This window comes from Heliconius melpomene, chromosome 16 (genome assembly GCF_056956725.1).
Source record: "Heliconius melpomene rosina isolate 202511_hmr_F chromosome 16, ASM5695672v1, whole genome shotgun sequence".
Classification (NCBI taxonomy): domain Eukaryota; kingdom Metazoa; phylum Arthropoda; class Insecta; order Lepidoptera; family Nymphalidae; genus Heliconius; species Heliconius melpomene.
The window spans coordinates 10,787,522-10,807,591 of record NC_140404.1 but is presented as its reverse complement, the minus strand read 5'-3'; the positions used below and the strand labels follow the sequence as shown (position 1 = coordinate 10,807,591).

Sequence of the window (20,070 nt, the reverse complement as noted above, 5' to 3'; positions counted from 1 at the left end):
GGTCGTTTGACTATAAAAGCGATGGTTGCTACAAATTTAAATAATGTTCGCGTGATGCTATGATTGATTGCAATTCATGAAATAACAAGTTACATTTCCCACTTGAATAGTAAAATCCCTGGTTTTTTGTTATTGTATACTATACACACTAGCATGATCAAAACTTATTTTTATTATCTACTTTTAATTAATTATTAAGTTTGAGAATCAAGTTTTAATATTTATTTTAACATACAAAGTACTTTTTCACACTTACAGTTATTTATATTATTATCTTAATAATTATAATATTATTTTAGTAATTATTTAAAACAAAATATTTTTTGTATACATTAAGCTAACAAATCTGTTAGCAAAATGTAATGTAAATAATAGATTTAGTGCAAATGAGGACAACAGACAGTATTTCGATTTTCATACACCATTTCATATTTAATTTATATAACAGTACCTTAACTTACTTTGCTATATGCGAGAAATACATCAAGAATCATCTAAGAAAACGGCAAAAGAAACCCGTTTGTTGTATAAAAGCATCCTTATAATAATTGACTTTATTCTGTTTTATTTTAGTACTAGTGGACCCGGACGCGGCTACGCCTGCTTCAACTATAACAATATTTATTAAATATATTCATGAAATTATTTTCAATTTTCAATAGAATTAGTAAGAAAATATAAACTTAAATAATCAAAAAGAATAATAAGTAGAAACACATTATTAGAAAAAAATATCTGAATTATTGAAATGAACCAACAAAAGGATTAAAAGTAACTAAACGATAGGTATTCTTAATATTAGAAAAGGTACCTAAAGTTTTCCGTGCGTGCGTACATAGATATCGACTCTACGAAATAACTAAACATTTCTCTCTATTAAGTAGGATAATTTTAGCAAGCAATATCAAATAAAATAAGAAGAGAACCAAAGTGTAGCTTAAATTAATTATAAACAGCAAATAATTACATAAACATTTACAATAGTTCGAAAATGTATGAAAATTTATAAAACCGTCAACGTCATCTGCCCGTTCGCGTAGGTCATACTGTGCCGCCCGAAGGCTAGGTCATTTGGAATCAGTGACATCTCCTTAATTATTTATTAGAATGTTATACAGTAAACTATAATTTCAATCTAGATGAAATGTTAAGAGTGACTATTATATTTATTTTCATAAGGATGATATCAAAATGTCGCGGTAACGGTTGCGTAGCGACGCGACGGTTGTTATTAACATGGCAGAATAAATTGCATGTCAAATTAGAAAGTACTTTAAAATATATTAGAATATATGTATAATGTAATGTTATATGGCCTATAGCACTTCTGAAGAATGCAGCTTTCATACAAAACAAAAACAAAGAAAATCGGACCCGTAGATCCAGAGATCTTAGCGTTCAAACAAACAAACAAACAAACAAACAAACAAACTCTTCCGCTTTATTATATTAGTATAGATTTGTTATTATAGCGGCAATAAAACTACATCACCTATGAAAATTTTAATTGTCTGTCAGGGTTAATGAGACAGCCTGGTGACTAACGGACGAACGGACAGCGGAGTTTTAGTAACGGGGTCTTGTTTTAACGATTGAGTAGGTACGGAACCCTAAAAACATTGATGAAAATTTATAAATATTATCCTAAAAATATATAATTTTTATGAGAAATAAAGTTATAATTTTTCGTCTTATACTAGTTTATCGATTTCGATTGAATGAATTCGACTCGTTTAAAGTAATTTGCAATAAACTACTTGTTATAGTATACTTGTTATACACCGTATACTGCTCATGTGCTTCTTTCACTTCGGTTTAGTTATTAGTTAACTTTACTTGATTAATAATATGGATATAATTAATTTTAAAATAAACAATATTGAATATTCAGGTGAGTAAATAATTAAAAAAGTAAAGTAGTTATTAGAACATTATTTTATTATGATGGTATCAGATTCATAAGTACATTAGAAGTTTATGGAATTCAAAAAAAAGAACAGAACAGAAGACAGAAAAAAAAATATAATTATATGAGATAAAAAAAATAACAACAACATATAAAAAAGTAGTGTAAAATTTGTGTGTTTTTGTATAATATATATACGAGTACTTTATTACACTTAATAACAAAGATTGATACTTAGTCCAGATGCGTTAGACTAGCACGTCTGGACCGAGTGAAATCAGGGAGTAGGCAAAATCGGGAGCGAAGATAAGAACCTTACGCCAAATTAGAAAAAACTTTGCAGCACATGTGCACTTGAAACCAATACTGTAATTTAATTATTAATTTATAAGTTTGGCTCCAAGAAAAGTCCAAATACTTATTCTTATCAAACAAATACGTATTAATTTTGAATCCGATTAAAAGCGAACTCTAGCTAGCTTAGTAGACAGATTAATCATCCAATAAGTAGCCTCAATTTAATCAAATTAAATATGATTTTGACAGTTGGCAATGATGTAGCTTCCACAACTACTTTGTTGGAGTTTATCCGAAGTAACCTAGAGCTTCGTGGCACCAAGTACATGTGCTTGGAGGCAGGTTGTGGTGCTTGCATCGTCACAGTGAAGAGGAATGCCCAGGATAATCCAATAGGTGTCAATGCGGTAGGTTTAAGTTCAGCTGAAGAAAGAATAACTTATTATCCTTATCTAGGATTGCAGTGAAAATATTACATTTTACCTATCATATTTTAACGTTACCACAGTGTATGACCCCAATAACATCATGTCAGGATTGGGATATAACAACCATAGAAAAGATCGGCAACCGGTTGGAAGGCTACCATCCTATACAGACAACTCTTGCTGCGAACAATGGTTCTCAATGCGGATATTGTAGTCCGGGATGGGTCATGGCTTTATATAGGTTATACTCGTATTTTTTATTACTCTATAATATTTTTATGTATCTTTACTTTATTTTTTGAATCTGATTTAATTTAAATATTGAATTATAAATAAGATATAAAACATAATAATCAATTCATATAAATCGAAAGAAATAACTCCTAATTATTTTCTTCCACAAATTCTTTTACTCATTTTAGGTTGTATTTAAGCTTTAGGTAAAGTTAATTAAATTTAAATATTGCGTTTTAGTTTACTAAAATCAAAGAAAATGACAATGCTGGAAATAGAACAGGCATTTGGCAGTAATGTGTGCCGATGTACCGGATACAGACCGATTTTGCAAGCATTTAAAAGATTTGCTTCAGATGCTCAAAATCCTTTAGAGATTCTAGATATAGAAGATTTAAAATTATGTGATAAAACTGGTAAAACATGTTTCAAAGAAGAATGTGATGACTCTGATTGGTGTCTTGTAAACAAAACCGAAGTACATAGTAAAATGAAATATATACTTCTAAAGGACCATAGAAATTGGTACAGAGTAGTAACGATATCTGATATATTTGATATTTGGCAAGAAATGGGCACAGAATCTTATAGGCTGATTAATGGAAATACAGGCAAAGGTAATGTTTTTTATATGATACATCAGACATTCATTTGAAAAGTAATTTTGTTAAATCAAATTAATCAGCTTCAAAATTATCGTTTATGAAAGTTATGATAAATTTCAGGTGTTATCCCAATATTAGAATATCCGAAAATTTTAATAGATATTTCGGGGCTAACAGAACTAAGAGGTTACTATGTTGATCAAAATCTGGTTCTTGGTGCTGGAACGACACTCACGGACACTATAAATATATTTTCAACGCTCGCAAACCTTGATTACTTTAACTATCTAAACGCTTTTGTTGAACATTTAAATTTGGTGGCGCATATTCCTGTCAGAAATGTAAGTATGTATTTTTCAGCTTTATGCTGTCTCCTGTATGTAGCAGGATGAAGATGATTCCCACTTTTCCCGGCAAATTATCATAATTGTGTAACATGGTATTTTTACCAGAGAGAGTAAATGAAATTATTTAATTTCTCTAGTGGACTCAGATCCCACAAACATCGCAATTACAATAATACGAAGCTCAAATTTTTATACAGTTCCTAAATAAATATTTTTTCTTTCCTAAGTGCGGAATAATATTAAAAATGTTTTGTCATTATTGTTATAGTATTCCTGGCTGCTTTAATTGGCAGAATTCAGCATGAAGCTTTAAAAATATTTTTCTATGTTTTTCCTTGTATTTATTATCCAATAAAGTTAATAAAGTAATTAATAAATATTAAATATTTTCAGGTAGCAACTTTAGCGGGGAACTTAATGTTAAAGCATCAGAATCCTGATTTTCAGTCTGATATATTCCTTCTATTGGAAACTGCTGGAGCGCAGTTAGTTATATGTAAGTTACTTAGAAAATATTTAATTTATGTATTTTTTTTTTTTTATTTTACGTATTTTTTTTTTTATTTTATTTTTGCCGAGATAAAGAGTTGTTTATTAATAATTAAATTATAATTAATTCTTAAAAAAATAAAATAGCTACACGCTGTATCTCGCACACAGCGGAATAGGCTAAGGGAATTTAGTGTTAAGACACTCCGTTCCCCACTTTCCTCCGAATTCTAGAGACATTGCGCGTTGAGTGGCAAAACTCAACGCCGCGCTTTGCCTCGACACCAGAGCTTAGAAACGAAAATATAAATTTAAATAAATATATTTCCTCGAGTGGGGATCGAACCCACAACCAATCTATTTTTCAGTCGCATTTTGTGCCCCTATCTACTTCTTTACTTTAACATAATAATTCTCTTTTTATATAGTGTACTCTTATAAATCAAGCAAAATACTGACGATGCATGATTTTCTCATAGAGGACATGAGAGGAAAGGTTATATTTAGTATCATTTTGCCGCCTTTGAATGTGGACCATAAAGTAGTCACTTTTAAGGTAAGTTTATTTATTTTTACTTTATTATTTTCTGCACTTTTTAAGTTCATTAAAAATACATCTAAAGACAAGCCGCAGCATTGGATTCCGCTACTCAACACGGAATTTCTCGAACATTAGGCATGAACTCAGTATTTTAACACTAGGGTAATTTCTCCTAGCGGAAAGAGAATCCGCTGTATAACATAAATATGTTATATAACATAAATATGTTATACATAAATATGTTATATAACATAAATATGTTATACATAAATATTTTATATAACATAAATATGTTATACAGCGGATTGTTGTCAACTTATAGAAAGTTTTTGTTGTTTTGTTTTTCAGATCACTCCTCGATCGCAAAACGCACACGCAATAGTCCATGCCGGCTTTAATTACAAATTGAACCACGACAATACAGTTCTAAATTGCAGAATAGTATATGGTGGCCTTTCGGCTATATTCGATAGAGCTTTCAAAACGGAACAATATTTAGTAGGCAAAACTTTATTCGACAATGAAACTTTGCAAAATGCTTTGAGAGTTTTAAACGAAGAAGCAGTGGTTGTTGAGAATTTACCGGAGTATCCTGTGCAATATAGACGGCAATTGGCCATGAACTTGTTTTATAAGGTATACTTTAAGTTATTTTAGCATACGCAAAAGGAAAGTAGTGTTAAGAAACTCTGTTTTCCACTTAACAATCAATCTTCAAAACATTGCATGTTGAGTGGCGGTACTCAACATGCAATGTCGCGCCTTGTTACAAAAGCAATATTTCTTCTTCGCTCTGATAACGACACAAAGTGCGGTGTTGAGTACTGCCACTCAAAACGAAATACCAATATAATTAATACATTTTATAGAATGACAGGCATTTTAATGACTTTCATATATATAGTTTGACTTTTTTATATCGTAAGTCTCAGTATGATCTAACCCTTAGCGCGCACTGGTGACTTTTGTCACGGTGACAATAAACTTTTTGTCACTGACATGTCACCATACTTTTCGCCACTGCGCGCACTTGCGATGACAGTGACGAAATTTTTTACATTTGATAAAATGGATCTCGAAGAGATGGTTGTCTGTGCACTTATATTAAGAAATAGAAAAAAAAGCAAATGTAGAAAATATTGGCTTTTAACTTTTCATTTGTCATAGAGCAATGGCCTCAACTCAATTTCGTCAATCAGTATTGTCATTGTCTATTTCATCTTCATGAAAACACACGTTTTGCCTTGGTGATGAACTTGACGCAATTATTGACATAAAAATTCTGTGCTGCAATGCAACACGCTGCTGTTTCATGTTTATGCGGAAGACGACTAGTATGGAAACCGCAAGGGGGAGGTGACATTTAGTTGCTAATGCGCGCACGGGCATACAAATCTATGGACGCGGTGACAGTTGCGTCACCGGCGTGTTGCCGGCCTCCGCGGACAAAAAGTCACCCAATTGTCACGTATCCAAATGCGCGCACCTTCATTTAGTGTAATGTACACGGTGACAGTCGCGCAACAGTCACGGTGACAAAAATCACTAATGCGCGCTATACCTTAGTGTCAGTTTAATTGACACAAGAATATCCTAGTGGTTATATCATTTATTATTTTTTAAAAATAATCTATACTTCTATACTAATATAATAAAGCGGAAGAGTTTGTTTGAACGCTAAGATCTCTGGATCTACTGGTCCGATTTACCATGTTTTTGTTTTGTATGAAAGCTGCATTCTTCAGAAGTGCTATAGGCTATATAACATTACATTACACATATAAACTAATATATTTTAAAGTACTTTCTAATTTGACATGCAATTTATTCTGCCATATTAATAACAACCGTCGCGTGGCTACGCAACCGTTACCGCGTCATTTTGATATTCATCCTTATGAATAGTCACTCTTAACATTTTATCTAGATTGAAATTATAGTTTGCTGTATAGCATTCTAATAAATAATTAAGGAGATGTCACTGATTCCAAATGACCTAGCTTACGGGCGCCATAGTATGACCGACGCGAACAGGCAGATGACATTGACGGTTTTATAAATTTTCATACATTTTCGAACTATTGTTAATTTTTATGTAATTATTTGCTGTTTATAATTAATTTAAACCTATTTAATATAGAAAAATGTTTAGTTATTTCATAGAGTCGATATCTACGAGTATGTTCGCACGCACGGAAAACTTTAGGCACTTTTTCTAATATTAAGAATATCCTTTAGTTATTTTTACTACTTTTGTTGATTCATTTCAATAACTCAGATATCCTAATAATATGTCTCTACTTATTATTCTTTTTGATTATTTAGGCTTATATTTTCTTACTAATTCTATTGAAAACTGAAAATAATTTCATAAATATATTTAATAAATATTCTTATAGTTCAAGCAGGCGTAGCCGCGCTCGGGTCCACTAGTATGTAATATGGCGCAGAGGCACAAACATATAACTTTAACTCGATGGTTGTGGGTTTAATCCTTACTCCCGGGAGAGCTTCGCTCCGGTACCAAGGCAAGAGTGTGGCGTTGGGTCTTGCCACTCCATAGGCAATGCCTCAAAAAATCAGAACGTCGAATTCAAACGGAGTGTCTTAACACTAGATTCCCTCTGTCTACCCTGCTATATAATATAATATATAATATTAATATTAAAGCGAAAATAAAAGAAAAAAAATTACATGTTATTTTTTATTCCATAGTTTAAAATGTTGTAGGGCTTAATTACTTTATGTCCACCTGACAAATTACATCCTCATTACCGTTCCGGCCCGGTAAAGTTGCATGAGGCACGGCCACTTTCGGATGGTATCCAGGTATTCACTACTGACCCTTCCATTTGGCCTTTAAATCAACCAATACCTAAGGTTGATGGCTTGGTAAGTGACAAATTTAATTAAGTTATAATAAAAAATACGAGAAATACTAGAAGATATGAATTATAATTATTCATAACAGCTTTGAGCCGTGACTATTTATTATTTTTTATAATTAGTGTATTTTCCATATTTCTAGACATGTATTAGTATACATAGTTAAATATGTATTTTTTATCTTTGTATATGTTTCTTTATTTCTTGTGTATTTTGTTTTGTTAACACTCTATTCATTTTTTGTTGTGCAATATCCAAATTCATAAGGTTGCCTGGAGGAAATCGCAAATTTACCTACAAGTAAGGTCGCTTATTGTCTGACATAGTCTTTTTATCTAGAGTATTTTCTTGAATTTCGTTTGGGTGTATGATAAAGAGTTTTTCAATTATTATTCATTGTTGAATATGTATATCAATAATAAGGTAATTCTTCTTTAAAAGAGATTTAATTTATTAGTTCGCATGTTTTTCTTAGATTCAATGTGCAGGTGAAGCACAATACACTGAAGACTTACCTTCACTTCCTCATGAAGTATTTGCCGCATTTGTTCTCACTACAGTTCCTCTTGGTACAATTGAAATCATAGATCCTAGCAAGGCATTGGTAACTAGGATTTTTTATACTTTACACATAAATCTTATCAGTCGCTGTTTATCAATCTTATCAATTGTTAGTTATTTTAAATCTTTGCAGGAAGAACATGGCGTCATAGCATTTTATTCATCCGCTGATATTCCAGGATTGAACAGTTTTACAGTACCCTCCACTGGTGATTTAAATATAATCTTTAGCTATGAAGAACTACTTTGCAATGGAGAAGTTAAATTTTACAATCAACCGTTAGGTATAATTGTTGCTGATTCTTATGATAAAGCACAATTTGCCACAAACTTGGTTAAGGTCACTTATCGTAATGCAAAGCCACCTGTATTTGACATAAAAATTGCAAAATATGATCCTAGTAAGATAAGCTTGTATAGATCATTTGAACCTACAAGAATAGGAACTGATATTGACAAAGTAATAAAAGGAGAAAATACAATATATGGGCAATATCACTTTTGTATGGAAAACATAGCGGCTATCACTGTTCCCACCGAAGAAGGGTTGAAAGTATACGCAACTACACAATGGACTACTTTAATACAGAGATCTTTATCGAAAGTCTTGAACCTCGATCAAAACAGGTAAAGCTTTAAAATAAATTGACAGTAAACATCTCGATAGTGAAAATGTAAAAATGTAAAAAGAAAATGTTATCATATTTGATATCATTAAATAAATTATTAAGGAATAGAAATAGTACCTAAGCTTTAGGGTTAGCGAAAGAGAACGGAGCGCCAAACACTTCTTTGGCATTATGTACGAGCAAACGAGCAGCTGTGTTGACGTTTCGCCATCTCATCAATGTTACATTAAATCTGTTGCCAGCAGCTACACGAATTTCGACATCTATCTCGCATCTTCTATCTCTATTGAACATACTTCCCAAATATACCACATCATTCAGTTGTTTAAATAATTTACCATTAACGCTGATCTTGTATTTCGTTCTTTCTTAATTTCTTTAAAAATACTAGATTTTTGTTTTACTCGCATTCAGTCTTAGACCATTATGTTCACATGTCTTATCTTAAAAAAATATTGGGAAAAGAATAATTCTTTTCAGAATTGAAGTTTATGTACGTCGTTTGGGAGGTGCTTATGGTCTCAAAATATCTAGGTCATCTCAGATAGCCGTGGCATCTGGCTTAGTATCATATAAACTAAATAGACCCTGTCGCTTTATACTACCACTCACGAGTATGACGAGGGCTATTGGCAAAAGACTACCGTGTTCCACAAATTTTGAGGTAAATTTAAGGATTTGCTGTAAGATTTTACGTAATATTTTTCTTTATAATTTTAGTAATGGAGGAAGTCGTGATGCAGGGGTACAAGGGTGTGACAGTAACACGATGGTTGTGGTTTCGATCGCCACTCATGGCAACAAAGAAAGAGCCCGGCCTTAAGGCCCACCGCTCAGTGCGCAATACCTTTGAAATTCGGCGGAAAGTGGAAAACATAGTGTCTTAACAATAGGTTGCTTTTACCTACCCTGCTATAAGCTCGCTTTATTTCAATTTTAGTAATTATAAAATTTCTTTCAATATTTTGCTTTTGGGTTTGAATCAGTTCTTACAATTTTTTTAAATATTTTCTTTTTTTCATCTTCAATATGATATAATATATATTCTTTTTATTATATTGTGTTTTTATCACAGATTGGAGTAAACAGAGAAGGAGTTATTCAATATTTAAACCAAGATTTATATAGCGACAATGGTTACGTTGTTGATGAACCATTAATAAGATTAGGCCTAGATACATACTCTAATGCGTATAGGAATGATACTTGGTACCATAAAGCGTATAATGCCGTCACGGATACACCATCAAATAGTTGGTGTCGATCTCCTGGTAGGATAAAGTTTTTAAAGCATTTCCTAGACTTGAAAATTCTTGATTTTTATTATTCTTTTTTTAAATTAAAGCTATGTTTCTTAAGTGATTAACAAGAAAAATATATTTTAACTTTTAGGAACTTTAGAACACATTTCAATGGCTGAAATGATGATGGAAAGAATAGCTTACGAAGTACATGCCGATCCACTAAATGTACGATTAGCAAATTTAGATACAGAAAGATACAAAGATATTCTTGACATGCTGAGCACACTTAAAATGAAATCGGAATATGAAGATCGCAAAATTGAAGTTGATCAATTTAATTTTGAGAACCGATGGAAGAAGCGTGGCTTGAGATTTTCTTTTTTACGATGGAGACCGAGTCCGCAACAATATTTTAATGTAAACTTATCAGTTTACAGCAACGATGGTTCTGTGTCAATAAATCACGGTGGTATTGAAATAGGACAAGGAATTAATACAAAAGCTGTACAAGTGTGTGCCTATTTATTAGGTATACCAATAGACAAAATTCAGATAGTAGCGCAAGACACCTTTTTGTCACCTAATAATTTTTTAACTGGAGCAAGTACAACTAGTCAAAATATAACAAATGGCGTTCGAAAGTGCTGTGAAGAGCTATTACGTCGATTAGAACCTGCAAGAGTCGGTCTAGTTAATCCAACGTGGCAAGAATTAATTAATCGAGCGTTTTATTTGGAGATCGATTTACAAGTGCACGGTTTCTTAAATACAGTTGATGATCAACTGTTTAATGTTTACGGTGTGACACTTGCAGAAGTGGAGATTGATGTTTTAACAGGAGAGTCAGAAATAATAAGAATTGATTTGATCGAAGACGCTGGACGAAGTGTCAGTCCAGGAATTGATGTTGGACAGGTAAGGTTAGATCATTATAATGGTTTTGTGACACTGTTGAAGCGAAAGTGCGTAATATTATCTTAATAAATAAAATAATGATGCTCTCATTATCTGTTCAGTATAAAGTCACCATAACAAAATGTATACCTTTGTACCGTTTACTCCCTTAGGTGGAAGGCGCATTTATAATGGGGGTAGGTTACTGGACGTCAGAACGATTAGTGTACGCACCAACTACTGGAGAACTTCTTACCAACCGCACCTGGGAGTATTGGGTACCTCAAGCCCGGGATATTCCACAAGATTTCAGGGTGTACTTCAGGAAAGGCTCTTATAGTGATAAAGTTATATTTGGAGCCAAAGGTATGTGTTTTATAGATTGTTTTTTTTCTTTTATTGGGACATTAAGCTTAAATCAAACATACTATAGGTTATAGAGACTTATAAGTTTTTTGCGGTGCTTGTACAACTCGATAATATGCGCGACCGTAGCAATTTTATTCATTTAATAGGGGAAATGCCAATATTTCCTGAATCCTTGAATAATTTCATCTTCTTCGATCTTGTTCAGCAAAGTAAGATTTTAAAATCGCCGTTTTACATGCAATATTTGTAAAATGGACAGTAGAGCTTTCTATTTGTGGTGTACAATAAAGGATATATAAATGAATAAATAAATAAAAGCACGCTTATAATTCTTTTTTACAGTGACAGGTGAACCAGCAACGTGCATGGGCATAGCGGTATCTTTTGCATTACGACATGCTATAACGGCAGCTCGAATAGACTCGGGAATTTCACCTACTCAGTGGTTTCAAATAGGTGATGACATATTTCATTAATTATATTTTTTAATCGTATGAACAGTATATTTGAATTTTTACATTTTTGATATTTTATGAATACAATATAAACTACGAATTAGTTTAGCTTGTCTCTAAGCATTACCTGATACGAGATCAGGTCAACTCAAATATTTATTTCAAAATAAAAAATAACATGCTTAATATTTAGAATGAGAAATAATCTACCCGCAGTTAATTGTGTTAGTGAATGCTCCAGAATCTAAAACTAATTCACGCACAGTCAGTCAAGGCTTTTTTTTAGGGATCCGTAGCCGAGTGGCAAAAACAGGATCCATATAGATTTGACATATCTGTATTTCTGCACATGCTTATCGTCTTATATACAGGATATCGTATTATTTCCAGATGGGCCTTATAGCGTAGACAAAGTCTGCCTATCTTGCGCATCCAGGTGGGAAGACTTCAAATTCTATTAAGAAATATTTTCAGTATTTGTTACTTTTTTTCTTAGCTATATTTTAAAGGCTTTTATCTATATTTTCTCAAATCATTGGAAGGAATAAATACCTAATTTTCATTTAACTAAATGTATTCTGTTAATTGTATTAAAAATGTTTTTATATATATTTTTATTGTTATTAACGTAATGAAATATACATACGAATTTGTGGAACGATTTTAGTTTTTTTTTTCGAGTGAATGCAATTGTTTAAAATTTTTGTTTACCTCGCTCTGGTAAAGAGTCAAAGCGTGGTAGTAAATTCCACCACTTAACACGCATTGCCTCAAGTCTAGGTTTGCACTAGGTTACCTATACCCTGTTATATGCGGGATACAGGTGAAGCTGAAAAAATATAGAAATGTAAAATCTTCGTACCATGTAAGGTTAAGAGTTTATAGCTACTATCATTAAATAAATCTATTTACTTTATTTATTGGCATTGGACGGCGATTGCAAAACTGTCGCACGTACTCCCGCTTCGAAGAACAAGTGATTTACCATCGGTCTTATATTCCGTTTGGAAAACTTTTAAGCTTGTAATAGATCTTGCTTAGAGAAATTCAAAAATATGTATTACGTATTTCACTTACATACATTTATGCTTTATCCCGCATGGGTCCTCAACTTTTCATCCGAATTTGATACTTTATAAATAGCGTAACTTAACGCTGCGGTGTGTCTTGCTGTGGTAAATATAAAATAAAAACCCATAACTACCGCCCCACAATTCATTTCGTTTAATATATTGTAAGAAACTATTGGAAATATTAAATAAAGTGGGAAAGGTAATGAATTAAAACAAGGCTTCAAATAATTATTAAACAACTCAAGGGAATTATCTAGCAGTCTAATAACAATATCCGGTTCTAAAGAATTCATCGGGCAGAGTGACGTTCGCGATCTTCCTCTTTCGGTCGCCGTTGACATCCTTAAAAAGTGCCAGCCAGTAATTAGAGTCGTCCTTATATAACCTCTACGGTCATTATTTCTAACAATATTATAATAAAGAACTGTCTCTTATTCGGTAAAGTCCAGGAAATATAATTAAAAGACTGGCCTACAGAACAACGCTTATGGCGCGCTATTTCCGGTTATCCACACCAATTTGTGTTGACTTCCTGTATTCACCCCCACTATGACCGTTGTATAAAATTTCTAAAAGCGTTTATTTTATTTTTTTCGTAATACATTGATGAGTTACAAAACGGGTCTTTAGTTTGTTTATGTTTTGATTACGTAATGGATCATATAATATGGGTATTTAGATTTTTAGTAGAAATGTATTTTATTTTAAATCAGTTAACTTAACTATTTATTATTACATAATTAAAATCAATGCTAAATGATTTAAATGCCGTATACATTTGCCACATTTTATAGGATAGGAGGAGATTACAAAGAGAAGATATGGATATTATATTCTCTACTTTAACTGGTAGGAAGCCGCCGAATAAGGCTGTCGCGGCGCAAAGGCACAAGCGTGCAGATTTAAAGGCGTTGTGGGTTCAATTCCCACTCGGGTGAATAAAATATTTAATATTTTTATTTCCTCGCTCGGTATCAAGGCAAAAACCTAGCTTTGAGTTCTGCCACTCAACACGTAATGCCTCAAAAAGTTCGCCATAAAGTGGGTAACGGAGGCTTTTAACACTAAGTTCCCTCTGCCTACTTTGCTATATGAGGGATACAGCGTCAAACTAATTATTTTTTACTTTTTTTTATTTTAAACTGATTCAAATACACCAAACACTAAATGTTAAAGGAACATTGCTAAAATACATAGTGAAAACTGCATTTAAATCGTTTATACCGTTTCTGAGATTAGCGTGCACAAACACATATACAAATAAACAAAAAAAAAACATTGTTTTGGGTTCTACTATATAGATAACAGATTTTGTCACATATTTTTATGTACAGACAGAAATCAGTTACAATTTTGTTATATGTATAGAAAAGATAGGTATTAAGAAACTTGACTATATTTTTATTATGAACGATTTCTATAGAAAACCATTCTGCTGTGACATAATAAATTTCTTTCATTACATTTCATATTAAAAGAGTTATTATAATATGATACTCTTGGAAAAAATATTTATTTGTATTTTGTAGAAATGTAATATGAAAAAGTTCCTATACAATATGTTTTTATAATATACTTTTACTGAGAGTGCTATCCTCGCCCTATATATGTAAGTACCATAAATATATATTATTTTTGAGGCTGTCGTGCGTGCCACTGTAATCGCAATATATTCTGTTGGCATTGCCTGTTGAGTTGCGGAACTTAACGCCGCTCTTTACCTAGTTACTTTGTATAAAATTTTTCATTTCTACCCACAACCTGCCACGACTGGCTTCAAACATTCATGAAGCTTAATAAACCCACTTCACCTTTAACTTATCCAAGGTCTAGAATAGAAGAATGTCTTTAGGAGTCAATGTCGGGTGTCGGGCCCCTTTGATTATATTACAATTTTGTCAGACTAAGAACATTTCCTAAAGTGTTCACTGTGTCCTCTACTCTCCGCCCGAATTCGATGCACTGTGCTTTGACTAGCAAGGGAATGAATGTATTAAATATTTTACTTTCTCGAGAGGGAATTGAACCCACAACCTATCTTTTTTACCGTTGAGCCACTGGAACCTGGTCTCTAATTCCTAGATTTGGTAAGCTTAGTATAATTTAACTAGTCGAGCAAAATATTACTTCAAATATAACAACTTATTCTATACATTACGTTCTAATTTAATGTCTAGTTCATCTGATCGTGGAATGGTCTCATAATAAATAAAATTTTGTCTCGAGCGTGGACCATATAGAAAGCCTTATAGAACGGAATCCAATCAAATATATATCCGGTCAGAGATTTAGTTATTGTTTTTAGCTTTCTTCTTATTTATTTTTGTTATAAGAAAAATTGTAGCTTTTTGTATGAAACTAATCTAATGATAAATAAGTCTATTGGTTATAAGATTTGAAAATGTTTACGAAGTTATTTAATAACTGTTTGTTTTTGGGGAAAATCTTTCGTTATTCTCTTCTAATTGTTAAAACTTATTAGTCCTAAGACCGGTACTGGTTGATGCTAACGGAATTTGAAGTACTATATTAGTAATTCATATTCATATACTAATATACATTTATTATTTAGTGAGTTTAATGTAATTTCAACATTGCTTATATCACATATGTGCCATTTTATATGAATGTTGCTAATGTTGTTTGTGACGCCTGTTGGGATCTACTGAGCTATGTAATGCATTCGTAACCTTGCATTAGCTACGTGCGATCAATATTTAAGAGCTTATTTTCATTTATTAAACATTATAGATCTTATATATAAATCATTTTATAGATAAGATCTATGACATTTATTTTACACATATTGTAAACAAACACACTATATGTTACAGTGTTCATGTTAGATCTATTGTTTACTATACTTATCATGGGATCGATATACATAAGTATACTTAATATGATTCTTGATGAATCATTTTTGAAAGTCTAATATTTGTAACCAAACATTTCTTAATGTAACTTCTATAGTCCATAAAGTAGAAGTGGAAAGGCCTTCCTACTCCTTCAAAGACATATTAATCTTTTCATAACCTCAAAATAAGCATATTAACACTAGAACATTTCTACACTATTTTCTATTAAAATAAATGGATGCGAGAAGCCCAAGACCGGGTTGGTTGACGTTTGATGAGGGAGACCTACGTTCAGCGGCGGACGACGATAGGCTGATAAAAAAAAAAAAAAAAACGCAAATATATAATAACATCATCACCTGCCTCTACAAGTCTATAAATATAATCATCAAACTATAAATAATCATTAATTCCAAATTCCAGACTAGATGGCGTTATGTGTACTCTGAATCGCGCTAGGGTTTGGTTATATTGAGAACGTAAATAATTTTTCATTTTGTGGCCACGTTGCCATCAGAAGGGTCTTAACTGACTCGACTGAACAGCGAGTGATGATTTGGGAAATGATCATTAATGATTAAACTCCGCTCGCTCGTGTCTCAACTATCGCAGAGGCACGTGTCGAATAACTGACGCTGTTTTTTTGGCCTACTTTTTCAATATATATTATGATTTGTATTATATAGATATACTAAAAAATCACATTTCTGTGATTTATTAGTAAAAAAATAAATAAATAAATCAGCTTCACTCTGTATCCCGCACACAGCAGGGTAGGCAGAGGGAACCTAATGCTAAGACACTCGGTTCCCCACTCTCTGCCGAATTCGGGAGGCATTGCGTGTTGAGTGGCAGAACTCAACGCCGCGCTTTGCCTCGACACCAGAACGAAGAAATAGAAATATAAACGTAAATAAATAGTTCACTTCCTCGAGTGGGGATCGAACCCACAACCGTCGTTACAGTCACACCATTGTGCCGCTGCGCCACGAGGGCCTCATTCAATAATAATAATTTTAATATTTCTCATAAAATGAAAATAATTGTGAAAAAGCATCCTAAAATAAATATAGGTATAAATAAGTTTATACTAACTAACATTACCTACTAGAATAGATGAATCAGAGCGTCGCGTGCGCTGAAGCGTTACGTCAAGTTCAACGGTTGCGCAATTCACATTACCGGGATATTGATGGAAGTAAATAATAAGACAGGCTTATTGTTAAGAAATTGGTATAGGCTAGTCTAGTTTGATAGGAACGTGCGGTGTTAAGTTGCGCTGATGTAAGAGAACTGCAGCAGTAAGATACTCATTCCGTGCCCTATTGCAGAATGTAAATAAATGAGGAAAAATATATTAATCTATTTAATTTTTTATATTATTCAAAAATCCGAATCAGGGCACAGAGTGAAAACAAACTGTATTTATTTCAGGTTTTCTATATAGCAATATAGCTATATATAAAATTATTATATTTATTAAGTTTCGCGCTATATCTCGTACATAATAAGAGGGAACCTGGAAACCTATTCTGGAGTTCGGGGAAATTCGAATAATTAATATTCCATTTCGAGTGGGAATCGAATCCATATTACTATTATACAAAATAGGTTTTTTTTAACTCTATTAGCCACAAACAATAATTAATGTATAACCGTAGTTATACAACTGTATAACTACGGTTATACGTAACTGTGTAACGTAGTTATATAACACTAGTGGGCCCGGACGCGGCTACGCCCGCGAAAATATAAGCCTAAATCATTAAAATAAGTTAAAAAATAATAATAAGTGGAGATTTATTATTAGAAAAAATATCTGAGTAACCGAAATGAACAAACCAAAGAAGTAAAAGTAACTAAATAAAAAATAAAAAAGAAATTCTTAATATTAGAAAAAAAAACCTAAAGTTTGCTGTGCGCGCGTACTAAACATTTTTCTATATTAAATAATTATTAATTTTTGCGAACAATATTAAATAAAATCTCAAATGATTAAAATTACGATATTTTAAGTGTATAACATCGGTATAGATAACCGAACTGAGTTAAATTAATTATAAGCAGCAAATAATTACATAAAAATAATAGTAATTCGAAAATCTATAAAAATTTACAAAATCATCAAAGTCATCCGCCCGTTCGCGTGGGTCATAATCATACTGTGCCGCCCGAAGGCTAGGTCATTTGGAATCAGTCACATCTTAATTATTTATTAGAATGTTATACAGTAAATTATAGTTTCCATCTAGATGAAATGCTAAAAGTGACTATTATATTTATTTTCATAAGGATGAATATCAAATTATAGAAATCATCTAATTTTTGTTAATGATTCGTATAAAGAGATTTGTATAAATCTATATCGGCGCGCACCATGTATGCATTAAGCAAACTCACTTTGGGTGACGTTTTCTTAAAACAGCAAATTTTGCAAGCTGTTGCTTAGCAACGCGTAGCGACGATTGTTATTAACATGGCGGAATAAATTCCTTGTCAAATTAATTATTTTAATACTAGCGAACGCGCGCAGCTTCGCTTGCGTAATTAGGGGTGAATTCTAATAAACCACGAAACATGTGTTCAATGAAATATTTTCAGAGTATAAATTTCAAATTTCATAATAATCGGTGGCGTTTTAAAGATTTTTCCATACAAACTTTCAACCCCTTATTTGCATCCTTAGGGGAAAAATTCTAGAAAACCACGAAACATGTGTTCAATTAAATACTTTTAAAAATCTAAATTTCAAATTTTATAAAAATCGGTGCCGATTTAAATTTTTTTCCATACAAACTTTCAACCCCTATTTTACCCCTTTAGGGTTAAAATTTTTCAAAATCCCTTCTTAGTGGATGTCCAGAATACGAAAGTAAACATCTGTCCAAATTCCACGTTTCTACCATCAGGGGTTACGGCTGTGCGTGCGTCTTACCTCAGTCAGTGAGGACAAGTCCTTTTATATATATAGATATTGGTATATAACGAAAATATTACAAATATGAGAAAAAAAAAGTATCCTATGTTCATCCCGGGACCCTCAAGTATCTCTATATGAGTATTTTATCACAATTAAATTAGCGGTTTGGCCCTGATTGCGGAAAAGACAGACAGACAGACAGACAGACAGACAGAGTTACTTTCGAATTTATAATATAGGTATGGATTATACTTCATAAATGAAGCAATAAAAAAATATATGCGACGCACATTTAATCCGAATTTAGTATAAAATTTATTAGGATTTACAATTTTATTATGGGAACCAGGAAAATCATTGAAGGACTATGAGTTAATTATTCATATAAATATCATTGAAGTTGTTTTATAAGTGTGTTGTTAATGCAGTTAGAGCTAAGCAAATGTTTTTAAATTTAACCAGTTAATTTTATAACCAAAATCGGCACATAAAGAGACACCGTTTTATTTTGTGAGCTGAGTGAATAAGTTCTGTCACTTAAGTTAATAAGTCAAAATAAGTTCTGTCACAGTGGCTTTGTTCAAATAAAACTCAACTCGAAATGCCTCCAGAAATTGGCGGAAAGTGGAGAACGGAAGTATTACATTGGGAACGGAATATCTTAACACTAGGTTCCCAGGTTCCCTCTGCCTACCCTTCTATGTGCAGGATAGAGCGTGAAGCTTAAAAATTATAGTAACGTCAACCCTTTTATAGTAAAAATCATATGGCATATTAATTATAAAAGATTAATTTTTATGTGTAATAGACCATAGACTGCCTATTGACTATTACAGATAAAATAACATAAAAATAATAACACAACAAGACATTTCAACAATAATTAAAAAAAATAACGAAAAGATTTTAAAAATATTCACATAATTTTTAGCAAGTGTTTTAGTTTCGGAGCTCACTCTGTACAGATTCAGAGCAAATAGAAACAAAAGTGCAGGTAGATATACAAAAATACCAGCGACCTGTCTAAATTTCAAGTAGATTAAACTCTTTTAGCTTAAATATTTTTAAATATTATATTCATAGTAAAGTAAGCTGCACACGTGACCTCATTTACATAATATATTGTGATAACAAATGTCATAATGCGGATATCATTTATTTTATTCATATTCCCCATTCGATTTCCACTTTAGGGGGGAAGTAAATTTAATTCTTCGCTTTGGACTATAATAAATAACGACGCGTGGCTTTTGAGTACTGCTACTTAAGATATCTCAAACATTCGCCCTTTCGTTCTTTTTCGTTCTTTTGATGTGTAAACGCGTACAAATACTTTT

At 32.2% G+C, this 20,070-nt stretch overlaps 2 protein-coding genes across 3 annotated transcripts in view; one reads left to right on the top strand and one right to left on the bottom strand.

The window, feature by feature from the left end:
* The window catches only part of LOC146531055 (xanthine dehydrogenase-like), an 87,815-nt gene that overhangs the window by 37,837 nt on the left and 29,908 nt on the right, over positions 1–20,070 (bottom strand). The gene's annotated exons all lie outside the window — the stretch shown is intronic.
* LOC146531057 (uncharacterized) lies at positions 1,757–12,494 on the top strand. 2 transcript variants are annotated; one of them, XM_085199721.1, is made up of 17 exons: positions 1,757–1,891; positions 2,453–2,610; positions 2,712–2,872; positions 3,106–3,482; positions 3,591–3,811; positions 4,211–4,313; positions 4,735–4,862; positions 5,196–5,483; positions 7,578–7,739; positions 8,209–8,337; positions 8,428–8,921; positions 9,404–9,587; positions 9,999–10,194; positions 10,316–11,082; positions 11,235–11,427; positions 11,773–11,886; positions 12,276–12,494. In XM_085199721.1, the coding sequence occupies exons 1-17, from the start codon at positions 1,849–1,851 to the stop codon at positions 12,344–12,346; spliced, it is 3,789 nt and encodes a 1,262-aa protein (XP_085055847.1). In that variant the 5' UTR covers positions 1,757–1,848; the 3' UTR covers positions 12,347–12,494. The 2 variants fall into 2 exon arrangements, with proteins under 2 accessions (XP_085055847.1, XP_085055846.1); XM_085199720.1 differs by lacking the exons at positions 1,757–1,891; positions 2,453–2,610; positions 7,578–7,739 and having other exon boundaries at positions 2,699–2,872.